A 22,253-nucleotide genomic window follows, 5' to 3' on the forward strand; every position below is an offset into this window, starting at 1 on the left:
GTCAGAAGTTGTCTTCATCTACCCATATTCTGTTTATCTTTTCTTTTCTCTTAGCATTGGATTTTGAGATAATTGATCAAAGATGAAGTAGTATCTGTTTTGTAAGAATTATGGTTTTCCTAAAGAATTCCAGCTTTAAAAAAAAAGCAGAAATTTCTATCAGACTACTAAAAACAAAAACAAAAACAAAAACAAGCCACTGCCCCACTGGTGTAGTTTTGTTTTGGCCAGAACCTTGCATTCATTCTTTTTCTGAAACACAAAATAAAGCTATACTTAATTCTTAACCTACATCCACCAGTCCTATATGAATGAGTTCCTTTGTAAAATATGAAGAAAAGGTATATTTTTTATTGTATAAGTTCCAACAAAGACTCAAAATATTTAGAAGCAGCTGTCATCCTGACAGCAAAATGTAAATATTACATACTATCAAGGACCATTTTTACTCTTATGATTTATCCATAATTTATCAGTTTCCAAAGCTTTAATCTCATCTGCAGCAGTTTCCGGATCTATCACTTTGAATTCAGTTGTTGACGAGACAATTTAACATCTTAAAATGATTGTTGAAATCAGTGAAATCATAGGGTTCTCTGCTTTTTCTGTCTGACTTATTTCACTTAGCATTATACTCTCAAGATCCATCCATGTTGTCACAAATGCTCCTATATCGTCTTTCCTTAACGCCGAATAGTATTCCATTGTGTATATATACCACAACTTCTTTATCCATTCATCTATCGAAGGACATTTTGGTTGTTTCCATGTCTTGGCCACCGTAAACAAAGCTGCAATGAACAATAAATTGTCACAAAACTGCTCTTTAGAGAAGAATTCTTATTATTGCATAACTTCCATGTCATCTTTTTCTGTATTTAGCTACGGAAAGAAATTGTAGAGTTTCAATCTGCAATGACTTTGGTTAAAAAGCATCATGAAGAGGATGATGAGGAAGAGGAAGACGATGTAGAAGTAAAAGATACTAACTTGCCCAATTACATGTTTGGCAGTCAGAGTGCTGATTTTGGGATACATGCCTCTTTGTTGTCAAGCCAATTGGAACTTCATTCCAGAGAGGAGAAAATCAACCAAATTATATTATTGCAAGTGGGTGAATTTTTTCTTTATCCTTCAAAATCTCTAAAAATCTCTATGAGCTGTCATGCAAAGGTTCAAATTGAAATTTAATGCCAGTCAAATGATGTCTCTAAAGTACACAGAGAAATATCCAGATGGCTAGCCAGCATTCATGTTGCTTAAGCTGAGCTTGTGTACAAGAGTTGCTTTTATCTAGTTGGACCGAGTTCTGTGACAACAGGTTTTTCTAACGAACATCCTCCATTGGCTGACACCACAAACAAACCATTCTTCTACTTAGATCTTCAGTAAGCTCAAAGATAAAAGAAATCCCTGAATGCCATATTCTAGGTAACCCAGATGTCAAGTAGGACCTCCTTGTATGATCAAAATGTGATTGCTTATCTATCCTTTTAACCTGAGGAAATACAATTTTCTCTCTAAAATGTGTGTAACTTCTGGGGCTCAAGGATAAGGGGCAGTGTCCCTCAAGCTCTAAGCTCCTACTCCTTACTTTCCACCAAATAAGTCAGTCTCAGAACACATCTGTGCATGTCTACTGAAGGTTTTGAAAATTCAATGGTGTTTGCACCAATGCAAATAGTTTGAAATTTAATTATGGCCATTCCTGATCCTGAAAGTCCTTCAGCCATGTCTGCAATTTGTGTTCTAGCCTCCTGTCATGTTATCCTGCTCTCTCTTCCTATCTTTTCCTCTTCTCCTCCTTCAACCCCTGAAATTCCTGTGCATTTATACTAAGAGCTATTTAGTTACCTCTTTCCTTGCTCAGCTTCCTCTGACTCATGCCCTCAGGATCTCACTTCCCTGCTTCTTTATTAAGGCATTTTCCTACAAAAAGGAAATTACAGCCCAAGAGAAATTTCCTGGTGCCAGCTTTTAAGAACATTTTTCCACCCTGCTTTACTGGTTTCATCTTCAGTAGGATACCTATATAGACTGAATTCTGATGGTAAAATAAAGGCCACTTTGAGGTGACCCATTGTTCTAATCATCAGCAGAGGTGGGGACAATCCAGTTGGACCCACTGCCACCTTAGTAATTGGCTACTGCAGCTAGCCAGCTTGTGTACCCTTCCTACCTGAGAATGACATGACTATACAGAGGAAAAGTATTGTCTGTGGTTTTGCTTCTCTGGGAGATTCTCTATACAACCTCTATAGGCCATCTCTTCCTCACCACATCACCATGGTTCCAAAGAAAAGACATTTCCCAATTTAAATACTGCACATTGCCTTTTAAATATTTCACGATGGATTTTTTTTTTTTAAAGAACATACACAGAAGTAGAGAGAATATTCCAAAGAGCTTTCAAGGATTTATCACCCACTTCAGCATTTATCAACATACTTGCACACTGAGTTACACTTACATTTTGGGAAGTAACTTGTGGTGTAACAGTTGTTGCCTTAATCATACCAATGGTGGAATGCCACTGTTCAGCTTACAGAACCAAGAAATGACTTACTATAAACAGTATTTTAAAAAGATTAATTTCCTGATAATTTGTAAATGATTTTGGAGGGAAAGTAAAACTGTGGAATCATGTTACCAGTAAAGGTATAATATGTGATATGTTTTCAGTTACATGTTGATATTTCAGGATATCATTTACAAGGTAAAAACTGCTTTCAATAATGAGTTTGATGCTGCATATAAACAAAAAGAGTTTGAAATTGCACGTATAAAGGAAAGAAATGTAAGAATTCAAGAAATTATTTTAGATCTGGAATTGGAAGAACCTGTCTGGCAACCGGAATTTGATGACCACGAGAAGCCAGAGAGAATCCTTGTTGTGGAAAATAGTGAGGTACTGGCAAATTACATTATTCCTACCTTTTTTTCTCCTGACATTTTCCCGAGCTCTTATTTATTCATCTTACTGTTTGCACTACTGGAAGAAACTACATGAGGTAGCATTCTCAGTTGTAAATAACAAGAACAGTTGGCATAGCCTCAACAATAATGAGGATTTGTTTTACGAGTCCCACAGAGTTCAGGGAAAATTTGGATACCAAGCCTAGAAAGAAATAGGAACCCCAGACTAGAGCCTTGTGGGGAGTCTGGAAGTCCTTTTTTCTTCATCTCTTAGCTCACTTCTCTCTGCATTTCAGCTTCCTCCAACAGTTTTGACTTTATACTATTTCCTACTCTCGAGAGAACAGCTGGTCTGAACCAGAATCTTTTAGTTCCAATTCTGGATTTACCTGGGAAGAGGCTCCTTGGCCCAGCTTGGGTCCAGTGTTGGGCCACATCGTTGGGGGGAAGCCGACAGTGCTCCAGCGATTACCTAGGTCATTAGGGCAGCATGGGTCCTAGAGAAAGGGGGTTTGCTGGGCAGCCTTAATAAAAGGTGTTGGCACAGAGCCAGTTACAAGTAAATGCTTTAAGAAAACAATTAAAATAACCACAATTTATATCTAAAAGTAAAAAATGCTAGAGAATACTCAAAGAAAACCCCTTGCTCACATGAAATCAACTAAATTACTTTGGGGCAATCACATTGCTTAGAAGTAACAGCAAACACTTATCCAGTACAGTCTCAGTTAAAAGCTAGGCACCATTCTAAGTACCCTAGATAAATTGAGACTAATTTATCATTATAAGACCTTATAAGATAGGTACTAATATTACCTTCATTTTATAGATGAGGAGACTGAGCACAGAGAGGGTAAGTAGCTTGACCACAATTACAAAGCTAGTAAGTAACAGAGTTAGGGTTTGAATCCAATTATAGTACTTCAGAGTACACCCTCATAACCTCTACACTCTACTGTATTGTTTAAGGAAGTTGCTTCTTCCAGAACCAGACTCTTGCCACATGACCTAAGACTGAAGGACCTCACTCTGCTGCTCTCACCAGTGTCCTGCTCTGAGCAATCACTTTGTATGTGCATAATTCACCCCACCATGCTTGCTTCTTCCTATACGCTAATCCCCTCTACATTCAGGAGAGTGATCTCTTTAAAACCAAACTGTCTTTCCCCTGCTTAACCCCTGCAGTGACTAGCTGTTCATCTCACTCCTGATAAAGCCCCCATGTCCACCCTGGGCCCGCTTCACTTCAGTTGTTCTCCCCACCTTGCTCTGTGCTGACTACATTTCATTTTCACAATTCCTTGCATCTCCCAAGCTATTGACCTCTCGGGACCCTCATCCAGCAAGATTTGGCTTAGAATACATTTCTTTGGACCCACCCCCCAACCCTCCAACCTAAGTCAGGTCCCCTGTTATAATCTCTTTAGTGAAGGAGATGGACTTAGAGAGCTAATGGAGAAATAACGATGTGTTTTTTTTCAACCCTCTTCATTTCAGATCTCATCTTTATTCCAAAATAGGAAATTGGTTGTGAAATCTGGACAGTCCCTTTATCCCCTTGATACCTTCTAACCTCCTCTTGGTATGTGGAAGGAAAGTTCGGTTGAATTTTGTAAAAATAACAGCAGGAAATAACATTTTCTCTTTCAGATTACAGCTCAAAAATATGTTAATCCATGGCAAAAAGTCGAAGCAGAATCAATCGCGGCCCATGAAATAGAGGAAGGGCTTCTATCACGGGTATGCAGTGTTGCTCAAACAGTACCTGAGACCCTCCTTTCCTTTAGGGATACCTGTTCCTAATTTGGTTGAATAGTCTTGTACTTGAACTCCACTGTGGAAACACATCAAGGCTTTTGTCATGGTCAGAGATCACTGGAATCTGTGGCCTCTTTCTCCTCTCCCGTCCATACCACTGCCCCCCATCCCCAATCCTAAATGCAGTCATTCTAACAATGGGTGGGCGGCTGCCTGTGGGACAACCAGAGTGTCAGATCTCTGTCTCAGCCACCTTCCCTGACCCTGGCTCCTTCCCAGGGCCCTGACACCAGACATCGAGCCCTGATGGACATGATGGGAGGAGTTCTGGAAGTCAAGAAGGAAGACATTTTGAGAATGGTGAGATTTCTGAGCACCCTTGTGGAAGGTGGAATGGGGTGGAGAGTGCACTTAAATTTGACCACTTTTGCTATATAAATCTGAGTTTTCGAAATTCGACAGCAACAAATACACAATCTTAATAAACATACAACATCAGTCAAATAAGAAATTTGAAACCTCAGACCTGCCTTCCAATCTGACAAAACAAACAAACAAAATCAAGCAGCCACAGTGGTTTTGGTCTCTACAGAAAGCATGGCTAACTCTGCACCTGTAACTCTTCAGATACACCAAGAAACACTCCTTTTGATACCTGATATGGGAGTCCCTGGAGCTCAGGTGTAGTTCTAGTTATAAAGGTATCAATGTTTACCTCCAAACCTGTCACCTAAGAGTCTGGGTATCCCACACTGCCCACTCTTGCTTAAGTCACAGAAAGACAGTTATAACATTTTTTTCATGTTCTTTGGTCAAAATGTCAGGTCTTGCCAATGTGAAGAACTATGTACCCTATTAAAGGTCTCTTTTTTTTTTAAACTATAATGATAACTCTGAGCTTTTATTGTACTGTTACATTTATATTTGAACTATTGTATATGCTTTCCTTTGTGTCTTCAGGTGATTCCTCCTCCTGCTTTCATAGCAAAACCTGATGCTTTGTGGTCTGAAGAGGAAAAGAAACAATTCAAAGACTATGAGAAAAAAGTCAAGGACTTAAATGAAGAAAGAGATAAGTATAGAAAGGTCAGCAGAGCAAAGAATTAATATACTCTACCATATCCAGGGTTTTGTTTCAATACGCTTTGATAGCTTCACGGTAATGTTTCAGCTTAAAATCTCAAGAGAATTTAGGAAAGTAGGTGGAGATAAATTTAAAGAAGTAGAACAGTTTAAAACCAAAAGAATGTATTTCAATGAGTTTTTTAAAGTTCTTATTGATTTCAACATTTCGCACCTGGTTGCAATTCATTTTGTCCTCCATTCATTCTTCACATGTTTAATGAATACCTATTATAGTATGTTCAATGCACTGCTCTAAATTGTCTACATCTATTAGAGTTCAGTCATACTGTTGCTTGATTAGTTCTCAATCTCAAGAAAAGGACTTGAAAGAAGAATGATGCAATCAGTGCAACACATACTTCACAGTTTTAATTTGAGATGTTTGCAATGCAGTTCTACTTTATCTCCTTCCATCACAAAGAAACATTCCCACATTAACATTGCTTACAATTATAATAGAGGTATAAAAGCTTATAGTATACGGCCAAATAAATAATATTTATTCATCTGTGGAGAAGGGAAAATCATACCACCATTTAAGGCAGGCCATTGTTTTTAGCTGTTTAGTGGCTGTATCGCATGAACAATTTCTTTGAACCAGTTGTTAACCTATCCCTGTTTTTATTCACTACAGTCCTCTAACAGTGCCCTTGCATTTTATCCTAAGATGGTACTTACCTGAAAGCCAAAATGAGTAGATCTGAATGCAGTAAAGATTTCAAGGAGTTAGGGAATAGAGATAAGGTGGTAACATTTACTCCATGGTCTTGCATTGTAAGACCGTGCACTGCTTACACCCTCACCTCCCTGTTCCTTGATCATATTTACCTGGTAAAACCCAGCCTTGATTAAACCCAGTACTTGGCCTTCTCTGCATCTGCACCTGCAGTGGATAGAGAAAAAGAATACTGACTGGTTTCACTCTAATGACCTTAATTTTTATTAGGTCCTTTGTAAAACTGCTCAGCAATGCTATTCTGTTTTTCCCCAGCTTAGTCCACATTACCTGGGGGATCTTGTTAAAAATGCAGATTCAGGTTGTGACGTTCTGAGGATATGGAAGCATTCTGAGATTTCTAACAAGCAACCAGGTGGTGCAGCTGCTGCTGGTGAGCAGACTGTACTCGAAGTAGCGTGATTCTAGAGGACCACTTCATATGTTCTCCTCTGTCCTCCAACTTCTAACACCTGACCCCCTCAACTCTCTCTCACCTTATTTTCTGTTTCAGTGGGGGAAGAGAAGCAACCAAAAGAGATTTTTCTTCCTCTTCTATCATACGTCCCACCCTCCTGCACTGAATCCGTAGGATCTCCCTGCCTTTCTATTGCTTGTGGATGCAATGGCCTTGCATCTACCCAAGCCTGGCCCTCCACTTGTGCACTGGATCCATGCCATCTGACCCATTCAACATCGTCACTCCGGCTATTTGCCCCTATTTCCTGCATCATCAGTTTTTCCCTCTGTAGGATTTTTCCCACCAGCATAGACACATACTGTAATCTTATACGTACATTTTATACATCGCTCCTCTTATACAAAAAAAAAAAGAGAAGACTTCCTGGAAGGGGATTCTGGAGTTCGCCTACTCTTCTTGTGACTTTTATATTAGTCTGAATTTATTTCAAAATAAAAAGTTAAAAGAAAAAAGTCAAGGAGTTAATTGAGTCCCAAGGAGTTCAATCCACTACTCAATATCTCCTCAAAAAACTCCAAAAACAATTTATGTTCAATTTCTCCAATTTCTCTCTTCTGAATTTAAAATAAAGGGGGTGATAGAGGGTGGCGAGGAAGAGAAAAGGGGATACATACTGAGCAAATGATAAAGCAAATGGGGCATAACATTGGCAACTGATTAAATTGGTAGAAAGTATATGGAAATTCTTTGTGCTGTTCCTGCAACTTTTCTTAAAATTTGAAGTTATATCAAAAATTAAAAGTTACCAAAAAACTTAAAGCTAAAACTTGTTTGTAACAATATGTCTAGAATTGATCTGCAGATGCTGTTCTCCTTAAAACTATATAGCTTTTCCCTTATCTACTATATGCTTAGCTCTAAGTCCTGGTGGAATTATTTTAAAAGGAGGTGGGACTTTTTACCCCTCATGTGGAACTGTTTGGAGAGACAAAATATACAGAAAACAAGAGAGTAAGCACACACACACACACACACACACACACACACACTTTTTTTATTACCTTAAAATCTAAAAAATTCCATGAAGATATATTCATGACTTTTTTTTTTTTTTGTATTCATGACTTATTAAAACATCAAGATTTCTTTTCCAGGCCAGGTCGCATGCCTGGAAATTTCTGTTCTATAGAGAGTCAGAATTTTCTGGAAAGATTTCCTGTGATTTGTTTTACTAGGCCTACTGCTACCTTCATCATCAGTGATTTTTAACATTTTTAAAGTGTAATCTTTTCTAAACAAAAGAGTCACAATATACTAACCAAATTCAGGTGGAACATCTCTGGTTGAAGTGGGTGGAGGCCCCAGAACACCTCACAAGTCTTGCCGGCCACCTACCCCACCTACACCCCTTCCTAGGAGCATTTGATGTTCCTAAACATTAACTTTGCTGTTGACTTCCTTTCAGTCATTAGAAGCAGAATTGAGGAAACTTCAAAACTCAATTCAAGAAAGCACACAGAATTTTGATGACTACTTGAAAAGACTCTTTGAAAGGAGAGTGAAAGCAGAGATAGTTGTCAACCAGGTAAATGAAAGTTTTACTTATATAACCTTTTCTTCGAAGGAGGCTCCAGGGCCTCTCAGTGTTGTTGGGATAAAGACCAACATCCTTTCTGGCACCAGGTCCTGCAGACTCTGGCCCTGGCTCCCACTCCAGCTTCATTGGTACCACCCTCCACCTCACCTGCCACACTCCCTCCTCTGGTGCCTTGAGCACACACACCAGTGTCATCCTTCCACTTCTGCCAGTAATACTCTGTGCCAACTTCTTTGCGTCCTGGCCTATATCTATTCATCTATCAGGTACCAGTTTGAAAGCTAGTTTCTCGGACTAGGTTCGATCTTCCTATTATATATGCTGTTCTTTTACTTTCTAGTACTTATTGCAACTGGATTTTAATTTATATGAGATTACTTTTTAATGCTCCCAAGACTATAAGCTCCATGAGGGTAGGGAGTGAATTTGTCTTGTTCATCCCTGAATCTCTAGCAACTACCAAAAGGCTGGGCTCATACTCTATGTTAAATGAATGAATGAGCCACATGCCCAAAAGATCAGATAAAGAAAATAGGCTTAATTTGATTCAGCAGTAAGGATATAAATGGAGTGTGCAGTAACTAGAAGCAAGAAGACCAAGGAGTGAAGCCTTTAAATTCTGAGGGAAAATTATTCCAAACTTTGGATTTTATACCTGGCCAAACTATCAACTAAGTGTAAGAGAAGAATAATGTTTTGAGAGATGCAAGGTCTTGAAAATTTATATGAGAGAGCTAGTCTCTGAGAGTTAGCTCTCTCAGAGAGCTAGTCAAAGCTGTGTTTCACCAAAGCAAGGGGCCAAGCAAAAAAAGATGAGGGTAGGTAAGGGAACCTCTGGGAAGGTGTCTGTATCCTCAGGGTCCCCACAGGAATGGTACACCAGAAGGGTTACATTTAAGAGAGTTTAATGCAGGGACTTTTTACTGAGGTACAGGCAGGGTTAAGGGAAACAGCAAGAATGGTGAGGCACACGGAGACTAGAAACGATGGAAAGCCAGCATCATCTCTTAAAAGGCAAGAGAAGGGAGCTGTTACCAGGACCCACCAAGACCTGTAGTCATAGGAAAGGATTCGCTCCTCCTCAGTCATGGCCATAGATAGAACACAATGACTGAGTCAGCAGGAAGGAAATGTACCTATATGGTAGTTAGGTGGGGAGATTGGGAATGAATGCCCCAGTATCAGTCATAAAAGCAGTATTTGTCATAATGGCCAAAAAGTAGAAACAATCCAAATGTCCAACAACTATGAATAGATAAATAAAATATGCTTTATTCATATAATAGAACATTATTCAGCAATGAAAAGAAGTGATACATGCTACAACAGGCATGAACCTTGAAAACATGCAAAGTGAAAGAAGCGAGACATCCAAGGCCACATATTGAATGATTCTGTTCCATTTATATGAGATGTTCAGAATAGGCAAGTCCATAGAGACAGAAAGTTAATTAGTGGTTGCCTTGGGGTGGAGGCAGGGAGACCTCTGGGGTGGGGTGGGGTTTGGGAAGAAATGGGAAATGACCTACTAACGGATTTCTTTTCAGGGTGATGAAATATTTTACAATTGATTGTGGAGATGGTTGCACAACTCCGTGAATATACTAAAAACCATTGAATTATACACTTTAAATAATCATGTGGATTGTGAAATACACCTGAATGAAGCTGTTATTTTAAAAAGATATGTTTAGAACATCTTCCATACAAGACAGTGGGGAAGCCATCAAAGACTATTATCAAAAGGACTCAGGAGCCCACTTTTAAAAGTTCCCTCACTTGGAAATGTTAAATGGAAATGTTAAATGGAAATGTTAAATGGAACAATTTAACACTCAACAATGATAATAATTGCAATTAACTGAAACCCATCAGATTTATTTAAATGTGTGATATTTTAAAAAGAAAAAAGTCCAATTGTTCACCTTCAGAGGTTGACAACTACTTCATTATCTAAAAACTGATAAAGAGAAAGCATCAAATATTTATTCTGCCTTCCTATATGAACTATACCACTAGGTAACCAAAAAGCAGATAAGGAGAACCATCTCTTTATAAAATAATCTCACTTAATGAGTGAAAAATAAATAATAGAAATAGAATATTACCATTTTGCAATTCTCAATGAATTAATGGATCTGGGCATAGCTGCTAACATCACAAAAAGAAAGACAACCTGATATTATATGTCTCCTGATCAAAGAACACTTACAGTCTTGTCAAAGAGACCAAACATGAATCTGATAAAAACCTCTGATCCAGCTGCCCATTTTCAGGAAATACACAGGATAAAGGACCTTCATAAACTCACCATAAGTATGTAGTTAGTAAAACCCAGACTAGGTGAAACTACAGAAATCTACAAATAAATGTAAGGAAAAGAAAGTGATGGAAGGGAACGTATGGAGTATAGAGACTTTAAAAAAAAGTGACCATTTTTTTTAATGGACAAGTTATACTATAGTGCCTAGAGATATGTACTTGGGTAATAACACTATAAAGAAACGCAAAGAAATGATTACTATAAGTCAGCACAGTAGTTATTACCAGGGTTGAGATTATGATGGGCACACGTGAAAGGGGCTTTGGGCAGCGGCAAAGTTCAGTTTCTTGAGCTGGGTGGTGACGACAAGGGTATTTGCTTTTATGAGAACTCATTAAACTATACGTTTGTTTTATATGTTTTTCTATATGTGTTTTATCTTACAATGAAAAAATGAAAAAGGTGAAATAACTGAGTCATTATTGTAACAGTTTATGTTCCCATTTTCTTAAAAAGGATTTCTCTTACCTGTGTGTCATAAACTTGCTTGATGAGTGCCAAGTCTATGACCTTCACGAGAAAATCCTTTCTTGGGCAGGAGTATTGATCATTTCCACCCCTTTTAAATATTTCTACAGGAGGAATTGAAAATAAATAACCTTATATTTTCTTTACTGTTGGGTGAAGAAATAAACTCCAGAGAAACATTCCTAAACAATTACCTGATGAGGAAGCAGGAGGAAAAAGTAAGTATAGTATCTAATATCTGAGTACAATAATTTTTTGATAGACGTACTCCTTGTTAACAAGAGCTCACACTCCTAGACCCCTTCCTTCCATCCTTCCTGCCACATTCCTGCTCAGCTGTGTGCGTTCTGTGACTCCCTGTCTGGGACTTTGCTTTAAAGTCAGGTAAAAACACCCACTCCAATCTGTTAATAAAGTTATGTGATTCTGCATTTACAATGATTCAGTCAAAAGAACCAAATAACTTTCATGTAACATATGGTTTATAAAATGAGACCATATAGCTTCATAATTGAAAGGCCCCACTTTTAACCACTGACTGGCTATGAGAACTTGGACAAGACTTACAGCCTTTAAGCTATTTGCAGACTCTTCACTAGAGAATATTGTTCTCTCTGGACCATTTGGCACCCTAAGTTTTACTAATCGTGTAAGCAATGGGTTAGCTTATAGAATAAAAAGCTGTCATATTCTGAAAAGCTATCTAATAAGTAGGAGCATGAATAGATATGTCTCACCAAAGAGACAATGAAAACTAAATGCTTGTCAACAAGAATTTTCAAAATATGTCAGCTTTTACTGGTAATATTAATAAAGGACATTTATAACATACGTACTTCCTTTTTGCTAAGAGTCTATAAAACAGCATAAGCAAAGCACCTTCTAAATACAACCGTACTCATAACAACCCTGCAGGGTTTTGCAGGTCCTTCACAGGTGCAGAAACAATCTCAGAGAGACTGGTAACACTCTTCAGTCTCCCACTAGTATGTGGTATGTAGTATGTAGTATGTAGTACTAGTATGTAGTATGTAGTAGCAGGAACTGGAGGTGTGGAAATAAACAAAGACCATCCAAATAAGAATACAGACTCTTTATTCAGAGCTTGGGATGGAAAGGGAAACAGCCACCATCATTTGTGTTTGGCAGACACTCAAAGGCAGGCAGGGGGATGGAAAAGCTTTAAAATGAAAAGATGCACCCTGATCAGGTGCACCCTGATCAAGTCGTTGGCATGGGGAAGCTAAGGGCAAGTTAATTAGAAACCAAGAAACCTATGTGATTGGTTTAGGGAGCATATTTAGCTTTCTCTGTTTGGTTCTAAGCTGAAAACGGTGGCATAAATTAAGAAAGCTGAAAGTTATTGTCCAAGTCTTGATAGTTTGGGGCTGATCACTGCAGAGGTTGTGGATCAGAGTTCTATTTTTATATATGGCCTGGCCATTGTCCATTTATATACTCGTATTCAGTCTCTCAGAATCCAGGTCCAGGCAACTCCCGAGCCTGTGTGTTTTCTGTCATCCATACGGCCCTCCCAAGAATGTAGTGTGCTCTATAGTCGCTTAGATACTCACATATAGCGCTGGCTATACTTAGAAACAGGTGATTGGATATTTGTTCTTTCAGTCTCCAATTGGTTTACTTTCTTCTGTAAATTTTATCTGCAGTGGATACTTCACTGACACATTTATCTTGTACTGGGAAATTCCTTATTTTTTTGTTATCCCCAATATTTTTGTTTATCCTGAAAAATCTCCAGTTCCAACTGGCTATTCCTAATGTTGTTATAGGACCAGACTTCAGAGGCCATCCAGAAAGCTAGAGAAGACCTCGATGTGTACAGGGAACACTATGACAACTTACTGGCAGAAGACAAAGTGAGAGCCATTGTCTTACCTACTCACCAATGCAGTAGAGTTGCTGCTGCCTGGATTGGGGGGAAATTAAAAGAAATATAATTTAATTTCCTCATAGCTATTTCTCCTACAATAATTCGTAGTTACGGGTGAACTTCATCCTATGCCATTGTATATTTCTGAAAATCACTGTGTAACATAAATTTTTGTAAACTTCTCTGGTTTAAGCTTTCTCTTGCACAAAAATGAGAGATGTCATCTAGACTTTAAGGCTTTTCAAACTTCAGGTTTCAGGCCCTATTAATTGGTCACGATATCAATTTAGTAGACTATGACCAGCAATTTTATAATGGAAAAGAATATAATAGAAAAGCATAAAGAAGAATGGAGGGAAAGGGAAGGGAAAGAAAGGGAAGGAGTAAAGTGGAATGGAATGGAATGGAACTGAACAGAACAGAACAGAATAGAAGTAGAATTAGAATAAAGTACCTTGCATGTTTTATGGGTGTTATTTTGTGTTTTCTAAAACCTCTTATATGAAATATTTTTAACTCACTGATGTGCTTCCTATTCAAAATAAATCTCTGAGAAAACCTTGCACAGTGAGTGGTCACCCAGTAACAAGTCTACTTTATAAACCAAGTTTTCATGAATTTTTAAAATCAAAGTGATACAACCCTATATTTTAAAGGGTACTGTCAACAAATAGAATGTTTCTGGCAATAATCTTTTTGTCCTTAGGTTCTGGATCGCAGCTTTAAAAAGGAATTTTCTGAAATTCCTAGTCATCAGGTGGATATGCTCTACAAACTTTTTAAACGCCGACCAAGGTTTGTTTCTCCTTTAATATCATGTTTCTGAGAAAAAGTTTGTAAATGAACAGGAATGCTATTAGATTTCAGCTTTTACTCCCAATTAGAAGGAAACATTCAGCCTAACATCTTTCACATGAAAATTTTCAAGATCATAACTCAGTTTTTTAAGATTATTCTTATATTTTAACGTGCTTAAAGAATACCCTTTAACATTTGCAAAGCTGGTTTAATGGTGATGAACTCCTTTAGATTTTCCTTTTCTGGGAAACTCTCTCTCTCTCTCTCTCTCTCTCTCTCTCTCTCTCTCTCTCTCTCTAGAAAGTGAGATGTTTTCTAGTACAGATAAATTTGCCAATGCTGACAACAGTTAGGGACATCTATAGTCTAGCCAAGGTCATGATTGGGGGTCTAGAGAGTATGGATGGTCAAAATGGGTGTTATCCTCTTTTGACTAACCCACCCATCTGCCCTCAAATGCCAAAGAAAAGTGTCATGCAATGTCATACGTATGCTAAGGGTCATATTATAACGGATTTTTTTTTGTCTGTGTGAGAATATGAAAGGTTGACAGGCTTTTATTGATAATACCAGGATTCCCAAACCGAAAGTACACACAGAGGCGGCCAGTAATGTGCCTTTTGGAGAGCGACCAGAATCTGGGAAATTGAATAAAGATGCCTTTGCCCAGTTAATGAAAGGCATGGATGACCTGGACAATATTAATAACATGCCAGAAGGCTTGGACCCCTCGGTCTGGGAACATTTCTGCGTGACCAGACGAGTAAAAGTGGAAAATGAACAGAAAGTATGTAATAGCATATTTTTCATTTCATTTAGTTTATTAATATAAATACATAGTTTTTAGTTTACTAATATAAAGTATATAGTTTATGGTGGTCACTTCCAGAAAAGCTAGTATTTAGGTTTTCCTCCTAGGGTAGCAGTTAGTAATATTAATAATAATGATGATGAAATAAAATATTAATCTTAGTGCTCTTGAGGGCCACGTATAGGCCTATACTGGTGTAGACCCACACTGTCTGTGTGGTTATTGTTTACTTGAAATAAATATGGCTAGTCCTAATTGAGATATGCTGTCGGTGGAAAATACACACAGATTTAAAAGACTCAGTATTAAAAAAAGTAATGGAAAATGTCTCAATATTTTTGCACTCATTACAGGCTGAAATGATAATGTTTAGAATATATTGTGTTAAATAAAATATATTAGCAAAATTAATTTTACCTGTTTAATTTCATTTTTATAATGTAGCTACTATAAAATTTTGAATTACATATGTGGCTTGCATTCATGGCTCACACTGTATTTCTCTTGGCTAGCACTGCTGTAGACAGAACTTCCTTTCTCCTCTCTGCCTTGGTCTTCAGTGGTTCTCGTCTCTTCTTGTGTAGATTAGAATTATATTTCACCAGAACCAACTTTATAGTTTTGCTATAATTTTTTTTTAAACGTAGTAAAGGGCAACATGTTGAGAGAGTGTTTAATTGGGAAGAGGCTCCTTCCTCTTGTTACTTCTTGACCACCCTCTGCCTCCCCTCCTCCAAATTCCCTAAATTCCATGCCACATGCGTCAGGCTGGCATGTTTTTGCTAAAGCATCTATGATTTTATAATTTTATCTAAGATGATGAGAACAAATTTTAAAATAAGATATAAGAAAAATTCTAGTTGCTTGCACATTTGATTTTCAGCAAGAATCAAATTTGACACTTTCCAAATTATTCATGGAATGTACGTGTAAGTTTTATATATCTTATATTGCATAATGGCAGGGATATACATTTTTATTAATCTCTTAGAAAGATGGAATTGTTAAGCCTCTGTAACAACGTTAATAGATGTATGTTTTCTGAAATTCTTTAAAATTAGTTTGCTTTTATTTCTAAAGCTCCATATGTTTTGAGATGTCTGTGGTTTGGTTTTTTTCAGGTAAAGCAGAAAGCAGCTGGATTAGTGGAAATGGTGGCTTTCCTCCGGAGGAGAGTTGAGGAGGATGACAAGCTGCAACAGGAAATTGAAAAAGTGTTCCAAGAACTCATTCTGTAATTTGGACCTATCATTCATGTTCATTTATTCAAAGTCTAAGCGAGGGCTAAGTTACGGTGCATTATCGCAGGAGAAGAATGCCTACTCACTGGTGTACAGCTGGCAGAGACTGATCTATTACTATCTTGTTGGGCTTTATGATTTCTGTTTGAAAAAGTGTATTTTGTTGCATTACACCTTATTTCTATTGCAATATTTACAGCCACATTGTTAAATACTTCTATGACTTTCCCAAATCCAACATCATACATCATTTTCAGATCTAGGCTGTAAAGAGAAATATGAATTACCTAGAAATAGATTTGATCAGTAGCTGATAGATTAAACATTGTTAATAGACTATCAGGAGTCAATACATAGTCAGAACTTTAATAGATTTGTTATTTGGTAGCATCATTATTTTCTTCCAGCTATGATCACAATTACGTGAATCTTTTTTTAAATCACAAAGTAAAACTTGATGAATGTATTTTTGTCTCTACCATTCTTTGAGCAGCGCAAGTGCAATTTCATACCAATAAGAAGAGATATCATAGAGACCTCTAAGAAAGTTTATCGTTGGGAAAATATTTTCCACATTAATCTCTAGCATGTTTTCCTTCAGCTGAAGGAAAGTTTGGATTTATATTCTCAGATAATAGGTGAAACTTGAAATATAAATATAGTACAACTACTTACTTTGAAGTCTTTTTCAATTTAGATTACAAGAAGAGAAAGTGAAATTCCAGTTGAATTTGACAATCCAAATTCTCCTTAAACAAGGACAAGTAGAGCTGGAGAATTTCCAATTATTTCTGGAGTATTCTGATGCAATTCTCATCAACAAGAATATAATTGAAGACCTGAATTCTGTGATCCGGGTAATTATCATTTTTTAAGGAGAGAAAAACACCCCAACTTACCACCTGCTATACCAAATATTTTTCATTATTCTTCCATTTCGATAACAAAGGTGTTCATTTTCTTCTGGCTTACAGGATTTCTGACAAGATGCCTACCACATTTTTTTTAAAATCCTTGTTCCCCTTAATGTAATGTGTCTGCCTTTGAGATTTTCTTTTTCTTTCTCTTTCTCTTTTCAGCAGTTTATCCATAGCATCAGGAAGCAGAAGAGAGAGTAGGGTATAAAGGCATACAAAATGGAAGATTGCTGATGACAAAAGGAGCTCCTATCTAATCATCGACATATAAATTGGCTATACCATTCAAATGTATCTTACAATTCATTCTGTTTAGTAAGCTTTATAGTGATCAGATGTTGCCCAAGTAATTTTTTAATATTAGCTACATTTTTAAAAGAAGATAAAATTATCTGCAATCCAAGTGTTTTCTAATAGTAACATCCAGCTTCAAATATTCTATATTCTTTATATAGGATTGTATTACATGAATATCAAAATGTGCCTTTTTCTGTTTAAAGACTCAAGGACAAAAGAAAGTTACTAGCATGATGGAAAGTAAAGATATCCACAAAGGAATATTTCAGATTGAGTGGGAACATAAGAAAATGGAGATGGAAATGGAAGATCTAAATCAGAAGGCTTGGGATATTCAGATGTTATTTTTTTCAAGAGAACGTCAAAAGGTAAGTTCTACCTTCTCCACTATATAACTTTAATTTCATTCATTGATGCATTTTTTCACTCAACCCAGTATTTAATAACAAGCCTCTGTGACATCAAGCATTTTCTAAGCCAGTAGTATTTCAAGTAATATAAAAAGCCAGTGTGCCTATTAATTCTGTCTTTTTCTTCTAGTAATTTACATTTGCCGCTTTTGGTTCTTTGTGACCCATTCAGTTGTACAATTCTATCTTGCAGTACAGTTCACTGAGGATTTCCTAATTGTCAAATCCAGTGGTCCCTTTCCCAGTCTTCACCATCTCTCAACTCTCTATAGTATTTGACCATCTTAATTGCCCATTCCTTTGGCTTTTTTAAAATATGTTTTATTAGGGAATATTGGGGGTACATTGTGTTTCTCCAGGGCCCATTGGCTCCAAGTAGTTGTCCTTCAATCTAGTTGTGGAGGGCGCAGCTCAGCTCCAAGTCCAGTCACCGTTTTCAATCTTTAGTTGCATGGGGCACAGCCCACCATCCCATGTGGGAATTGAACTGACAACCTTATTGTTGAGAACTCTCACTCCAACCAACTGAGCCATCCGGCTGCCCACCGGGAGCTCTCTGGAAGGTCGTTGTCTTCAATCTAGTTGTGGAGGGTGCAGCTCCTTGGCCCATGTGGGAATCGAACCAGCAACCTTGTTGTTCAGAGCTTGCACTCTAACCAACTGGCTGCCCTCCTTTGGTTTTTATCATCCGTGTTTTCTCCTGATTTTCTTCCAACATGTCAGACCACTCTGCCTCTTTTACTGATTTCTCTTTGGCTTCCTATTCTTAAATATTCTATAAGATTCTGCCCTTAGCTCTGTTTGTATTTCTTTCCATGCCTTCTCCTCTGATGATCTCTATTTCTCTAACTTCAATGATCACTTCTAAAAGACGAATCTAAGCTCTCTGGATTCCAATTCAATTCCAATTGCAATCCAACCTCTTTGGCCCTAACCTCTTTCAAGCTTTATTTCTGTATTTCCCACCTCCCAACAGCAACTCTTTCTTGCTTATTTCTGTTCTTTCCAGCCACTCACTCAGGCTTAAAGATATAGTCCTCTTTGAGTCCCTTCTTTGCCTTGCCTTCCAAGTCTTTCCTAGTTAATCTATTTTATTGACTCATTCTCTATCCCCACTGCCTTTACCCTGGCTCAGGACTCCTTTTCAGTGATTTAGGCTATTTTGTAATAATCTCCTAACTGGTCTCTTGACCTTGGGTCTTTATCTTATCTAATCTATACTATATACTACTGTCAGAGTAATATTCCTATTCATTTCTAATAACATTACTACTCTGTTCAAACATTTTAAACTGCTACTTCTTACCTGGCAAATGAATTATGAAATCCTTAGGTGGGTGCTCAGGGTCCTTCCTAACTTTTCAAATCCATTCCCACTGTTCTTCTCATACATCAGTATTCCAAACTATTGTTTTCTAGGATCCTATGTCTGTACATGGTTCTTCTACCTGGAATATCTTTCCTCATTTTATTTTCACATCCCAAATGTATTTTTTAAGGTCTAGCTTAAATGCCATCTCTTCCATAAAGCCTTTTGATTTCCCTAGTCCAGGGAAACCACATCTCATCTCAAACCACCTTTGAATTTGCATGCCTTTTTACATATTTTCTGGCGACTAATCAATTCTACATGTTCTCTTTTTCTTGGAAGTAAGTCATGTTATCTATCATTGTACTTCCCTCAATGTCTTTTAATATGGGACTCAAAGGAGATAATAATTATTTGGTGAATTTCAATAAATTAATGAATCAATGAGAAAATAAACTCTAGGCATTTGTAATTATTAGCATATGGGTGAGCATATCAGTGTCTAAATACAAGTAAATTTTATAAAGTTATCTATTGAAAGAAATAAAAATAAATATCCTCACATATATGATGGGGTTTCTTTTCTTCTCTCAAAGTACCTAAATGAACCAAACTATGAGACTCTGATTGCCATTCAGATTGGAATAATGGAAGAAACCATTGCTGTTCTAGATAAGGTAAGTCTCAAAGACACTGATCATTGTAATCCCAATAGTGATTCATTTGAACAAAGTAATAGTGTTCCAAATTATGAATTCAAACAGAACCTAACAAAATCTTGGTCCTTTATTGATATTCAGGATGTAATTGGAGATCCCTGAATAGTGTCTTTGCAACCATAACAAGTCTGGTAGACTGAAGCACTTCTTTTAATATTAGAATTCACCCCTTGGGAGATATCTGAGTATACATGAATTTCCTATTAAATGTTATGATTTGTGTAATAGAAGTGTTGATAGTCTTTTCTTGGCATTGCTTCTTCATAACTGCTTAACAAATGTTCAGTTTTGATTGTGAAGCATATATAAAATGAAAACAAAGTAATCACAAAGCTATGTGTTTTTTATCTTCTCTCATTTTTAAGAATACAAAGGGTGCCAAAAAAATGTATACACATTTTAAGAAAGGAACATTGTATTTAAATTGTAATACTCAATATATACCAACAACAAAGGATGAATACAAGTCACTTTTTACTTCCGCAATTACAAGAGATGCTCAAAGTGGTTACCATCAACATCCAGACTCTTCTGATTATGGCGAACTACTGCTTGAGCAATATTGACCAGTGTCCACTTGTATCCATTTTGTTGGCAACCTCAGTATATAAGATTTTTTTCTAAAATGTGGGTTTGACATACCATTCTATCTTTCAACTAATAATTTAGGTACCTACTATGTGCAGGCATTATGCTAGGCACCAGGTGATTAGACATCTTAATGACAATGAATTTAAATTTTAATAATGTCTTTATAAAATACATTTTTTCAAAATTATTTTTGTGGGGTGTCCTGGGAACAAACATTTCAGACCCACAAAAAGAATGTGGAAAACTGCAAAAAACTACTAAAAAAACTGGTCAAGTTCGGCAATCAAAAAGATGTAGCAAATTATACTCTAAGCTGCAATTTAAGAGAAGAGTTGGTGGCTGTCTCAGAGAGAAAAGACATCTGTCATGCATTAGGTAAGCATCTTTTTTCTTTACTTAACTGTAGATTTCTTTAAAAGTAATCAGTATTCCTGAAATCTATACAGTTGTTATAAAGCTACCATCATTTCTTACACATGCTTAATTGACTCTGAGTGCTGTTTCTATATTTAAAAGTATAGCTAATAATCCAACTAATTCCTTTCTTCTTCATTTTTGGGATAGGGTCTAAACTGACTTGTGAAAAAATTGCTGAAAAACGATATGAAAACATGATGCAACAACAAAAGTTAACAAGTATTTCAAAAGAACAAGCCGAACAGATTTTAATACTGCAGGCTGAAGTTGAAAGATTAAGAATGAAAACGTTTCCTGCTCTTGTTCCAATGTAAAAACACTGGTGGGAAACACAAGGCTAAATCAGCCATTTAAAAAATAATTTCATTTGATTAAAATGATTTTTTTATTCTTTTATATCAGGAAACTTAAATGGAACCTCTTCTCAGTTGAATATTTTAATAGAAAATTATTTAATTTTAGCCTTACTCATTATAAAAATGTTTGTCCTGCATGAATAAATGTATAAAATATCATGAATTGTTTTCAAGAATGAACAAGATTTTGACTCAGAAAGTATTCAAAATCTATTTTATTTGTTTGGTCTTAATTAGATCAATAAGTATTTTCACAGCAATAGTATAAAAGTCTTAAAGACAAAAAGAAATTATTCTTAGCCACCACTGGCATTTCTAATTTTATAAAATTACCAGAAAATTTATGCAACTATGGATGTTGTTTATACTTTTCTATATTTCCCAAGATTTCTTCAATAAGCATTTCTTCTATAATTAGAAAAAATTTTACCATAATGTTTAAGATTATTCCTTGTTCTAGCAATGAGAACAAGGTAAACTGTTTATATTTAGCAAGCCATAAATCATTTGTAAATTACAACATATTTTCTTCTACATAAACATAACATAATCTTCTACATTTCATATTCATCATTACAGAACTCAATCTTGTGCCCTACCCAACAGGGATTGGCAAACAGAATGTTTTCTGATTTCCGTGAAAAGTTTATTGCTGTATTCATGTAGATGATGATAACTAAATAATGTGATTAACTGGTCAGAAAACTGCTCTGCCCTTCCATAGATTGTGAACTGCTGCATTCCAAGATGATACCATTGGGCTTATTGACCACAATCTCCAACTGATGTCAATGCTCAATGTTCTGGAACTTGTTAATTGTTAAGTTTAACCTGTAACACCATGTCCAGTGTACAATGGTGTCAGTCAAGCAAGTGAGCTATTATAAAACTTTCTATTTATAAAAAAATATATATTTAGGAGATTTGAAATCTTTTAGGAATTTCCAGGCTAGTACCACAATTGCTCACCCATGCACTGATCAGTGCTGGGTGGGAATGGTAAGAAATTATAGGATCAACATTTTTGATGACTCCTCTCCTTAGTACTAGAATGACTCATGAAGTAGTCAGTTTGGCTGATTCAGCAGGAAAGTCCCCATGGATAACCCTACATCTAGGGTCCTTCAAAGTTATCTTTGACAGGACTGTGTAGGGTGAGAGGATGGACCCAAG

At 36.7% G+C, this 22,253-nt stretch overlaps 1 protein-coding gene across 2 annotated transcripts in view; it reads left to right on the plus strand.

Moving 5' to 3' along the window:
* Nucleotides 1–21,434, plus strand: part of CFAP43 (cilia and flagella associated protein 43) — a 69,975-nt gene extending 48,541 nt beyond the window's left edge. For both annotated transcript variants that reach the window (XM_081073452.1, XM_081073453.1), the window contains 16 exons: nt 883–1,110; nt 2,702–2,908; nt 4,567–4,656; nt 4,954–5,034; nt 5,635–5,760; nt 8,401–8,520; nt 11,434–11,541; nt 13,114–13,200; nt 13,921–14,009; nt 14,586–14,799; nt 15,945–16,057; nt 16,762–16,921; nt 17,482–17,646; nt 19,594–19,674; nt 20,529–20,682; nt 20,872–21,434. In XM_081073452.1, the coding sequence (XP_080929578.1) occupies nt 883–1,110; nt 2,702–2,908; nt 4,567–4,656; nt 4,954–5,034; nt 5,635–5,760; nt 8,401–8,520; nt 11,434–11,541; nt 13,114–13,200; nt 13,921–14,009; nt 14,586–14,799; nt 15,945–16,057; nt 16,762–16,921; nt 17,482–17,646; nt 19,594–19,674; nt 20,529–20,682; nt 20,872–21,038 (2,190 nt within the window). In that variant the 3' untranslated portion in view covers nt 21,039–21,434. The remainder of the gene's footprint in view (nt 1–882; nt 1,111–2,701; nt 2,909–4,566; nt 4,657–4,953; nt 5,035–5,634; nt 5,761–8,400; nt 8,521–11,433; nt 11,542–13,113; nt 13,201–13,920; nt 14,010–14,585; nt 14,800–15,944; nt 16,058–16,761; nt 16,922–17,481; nt 17,647–19,593; nt 19,675–20,528; nt 20,683–20,871) is intronic.
* Nucleotides 21,435–22,253: the final 819 nt, after the last annotated feature.

Source organism: Rhinolophus hipposideros, assembly GCF_964194185.1.
Source record: "Rhinolophus hipposideros genome assembly, chromosome: 15".
NCBI classification, from domain to species: domain Eukaryota; kingdom Metazoa; phylum Chordata; class Mammalia; order Chiroptera; family Rhinolophidae; genus Rhinolophus; species Rhinolophus hipposideros.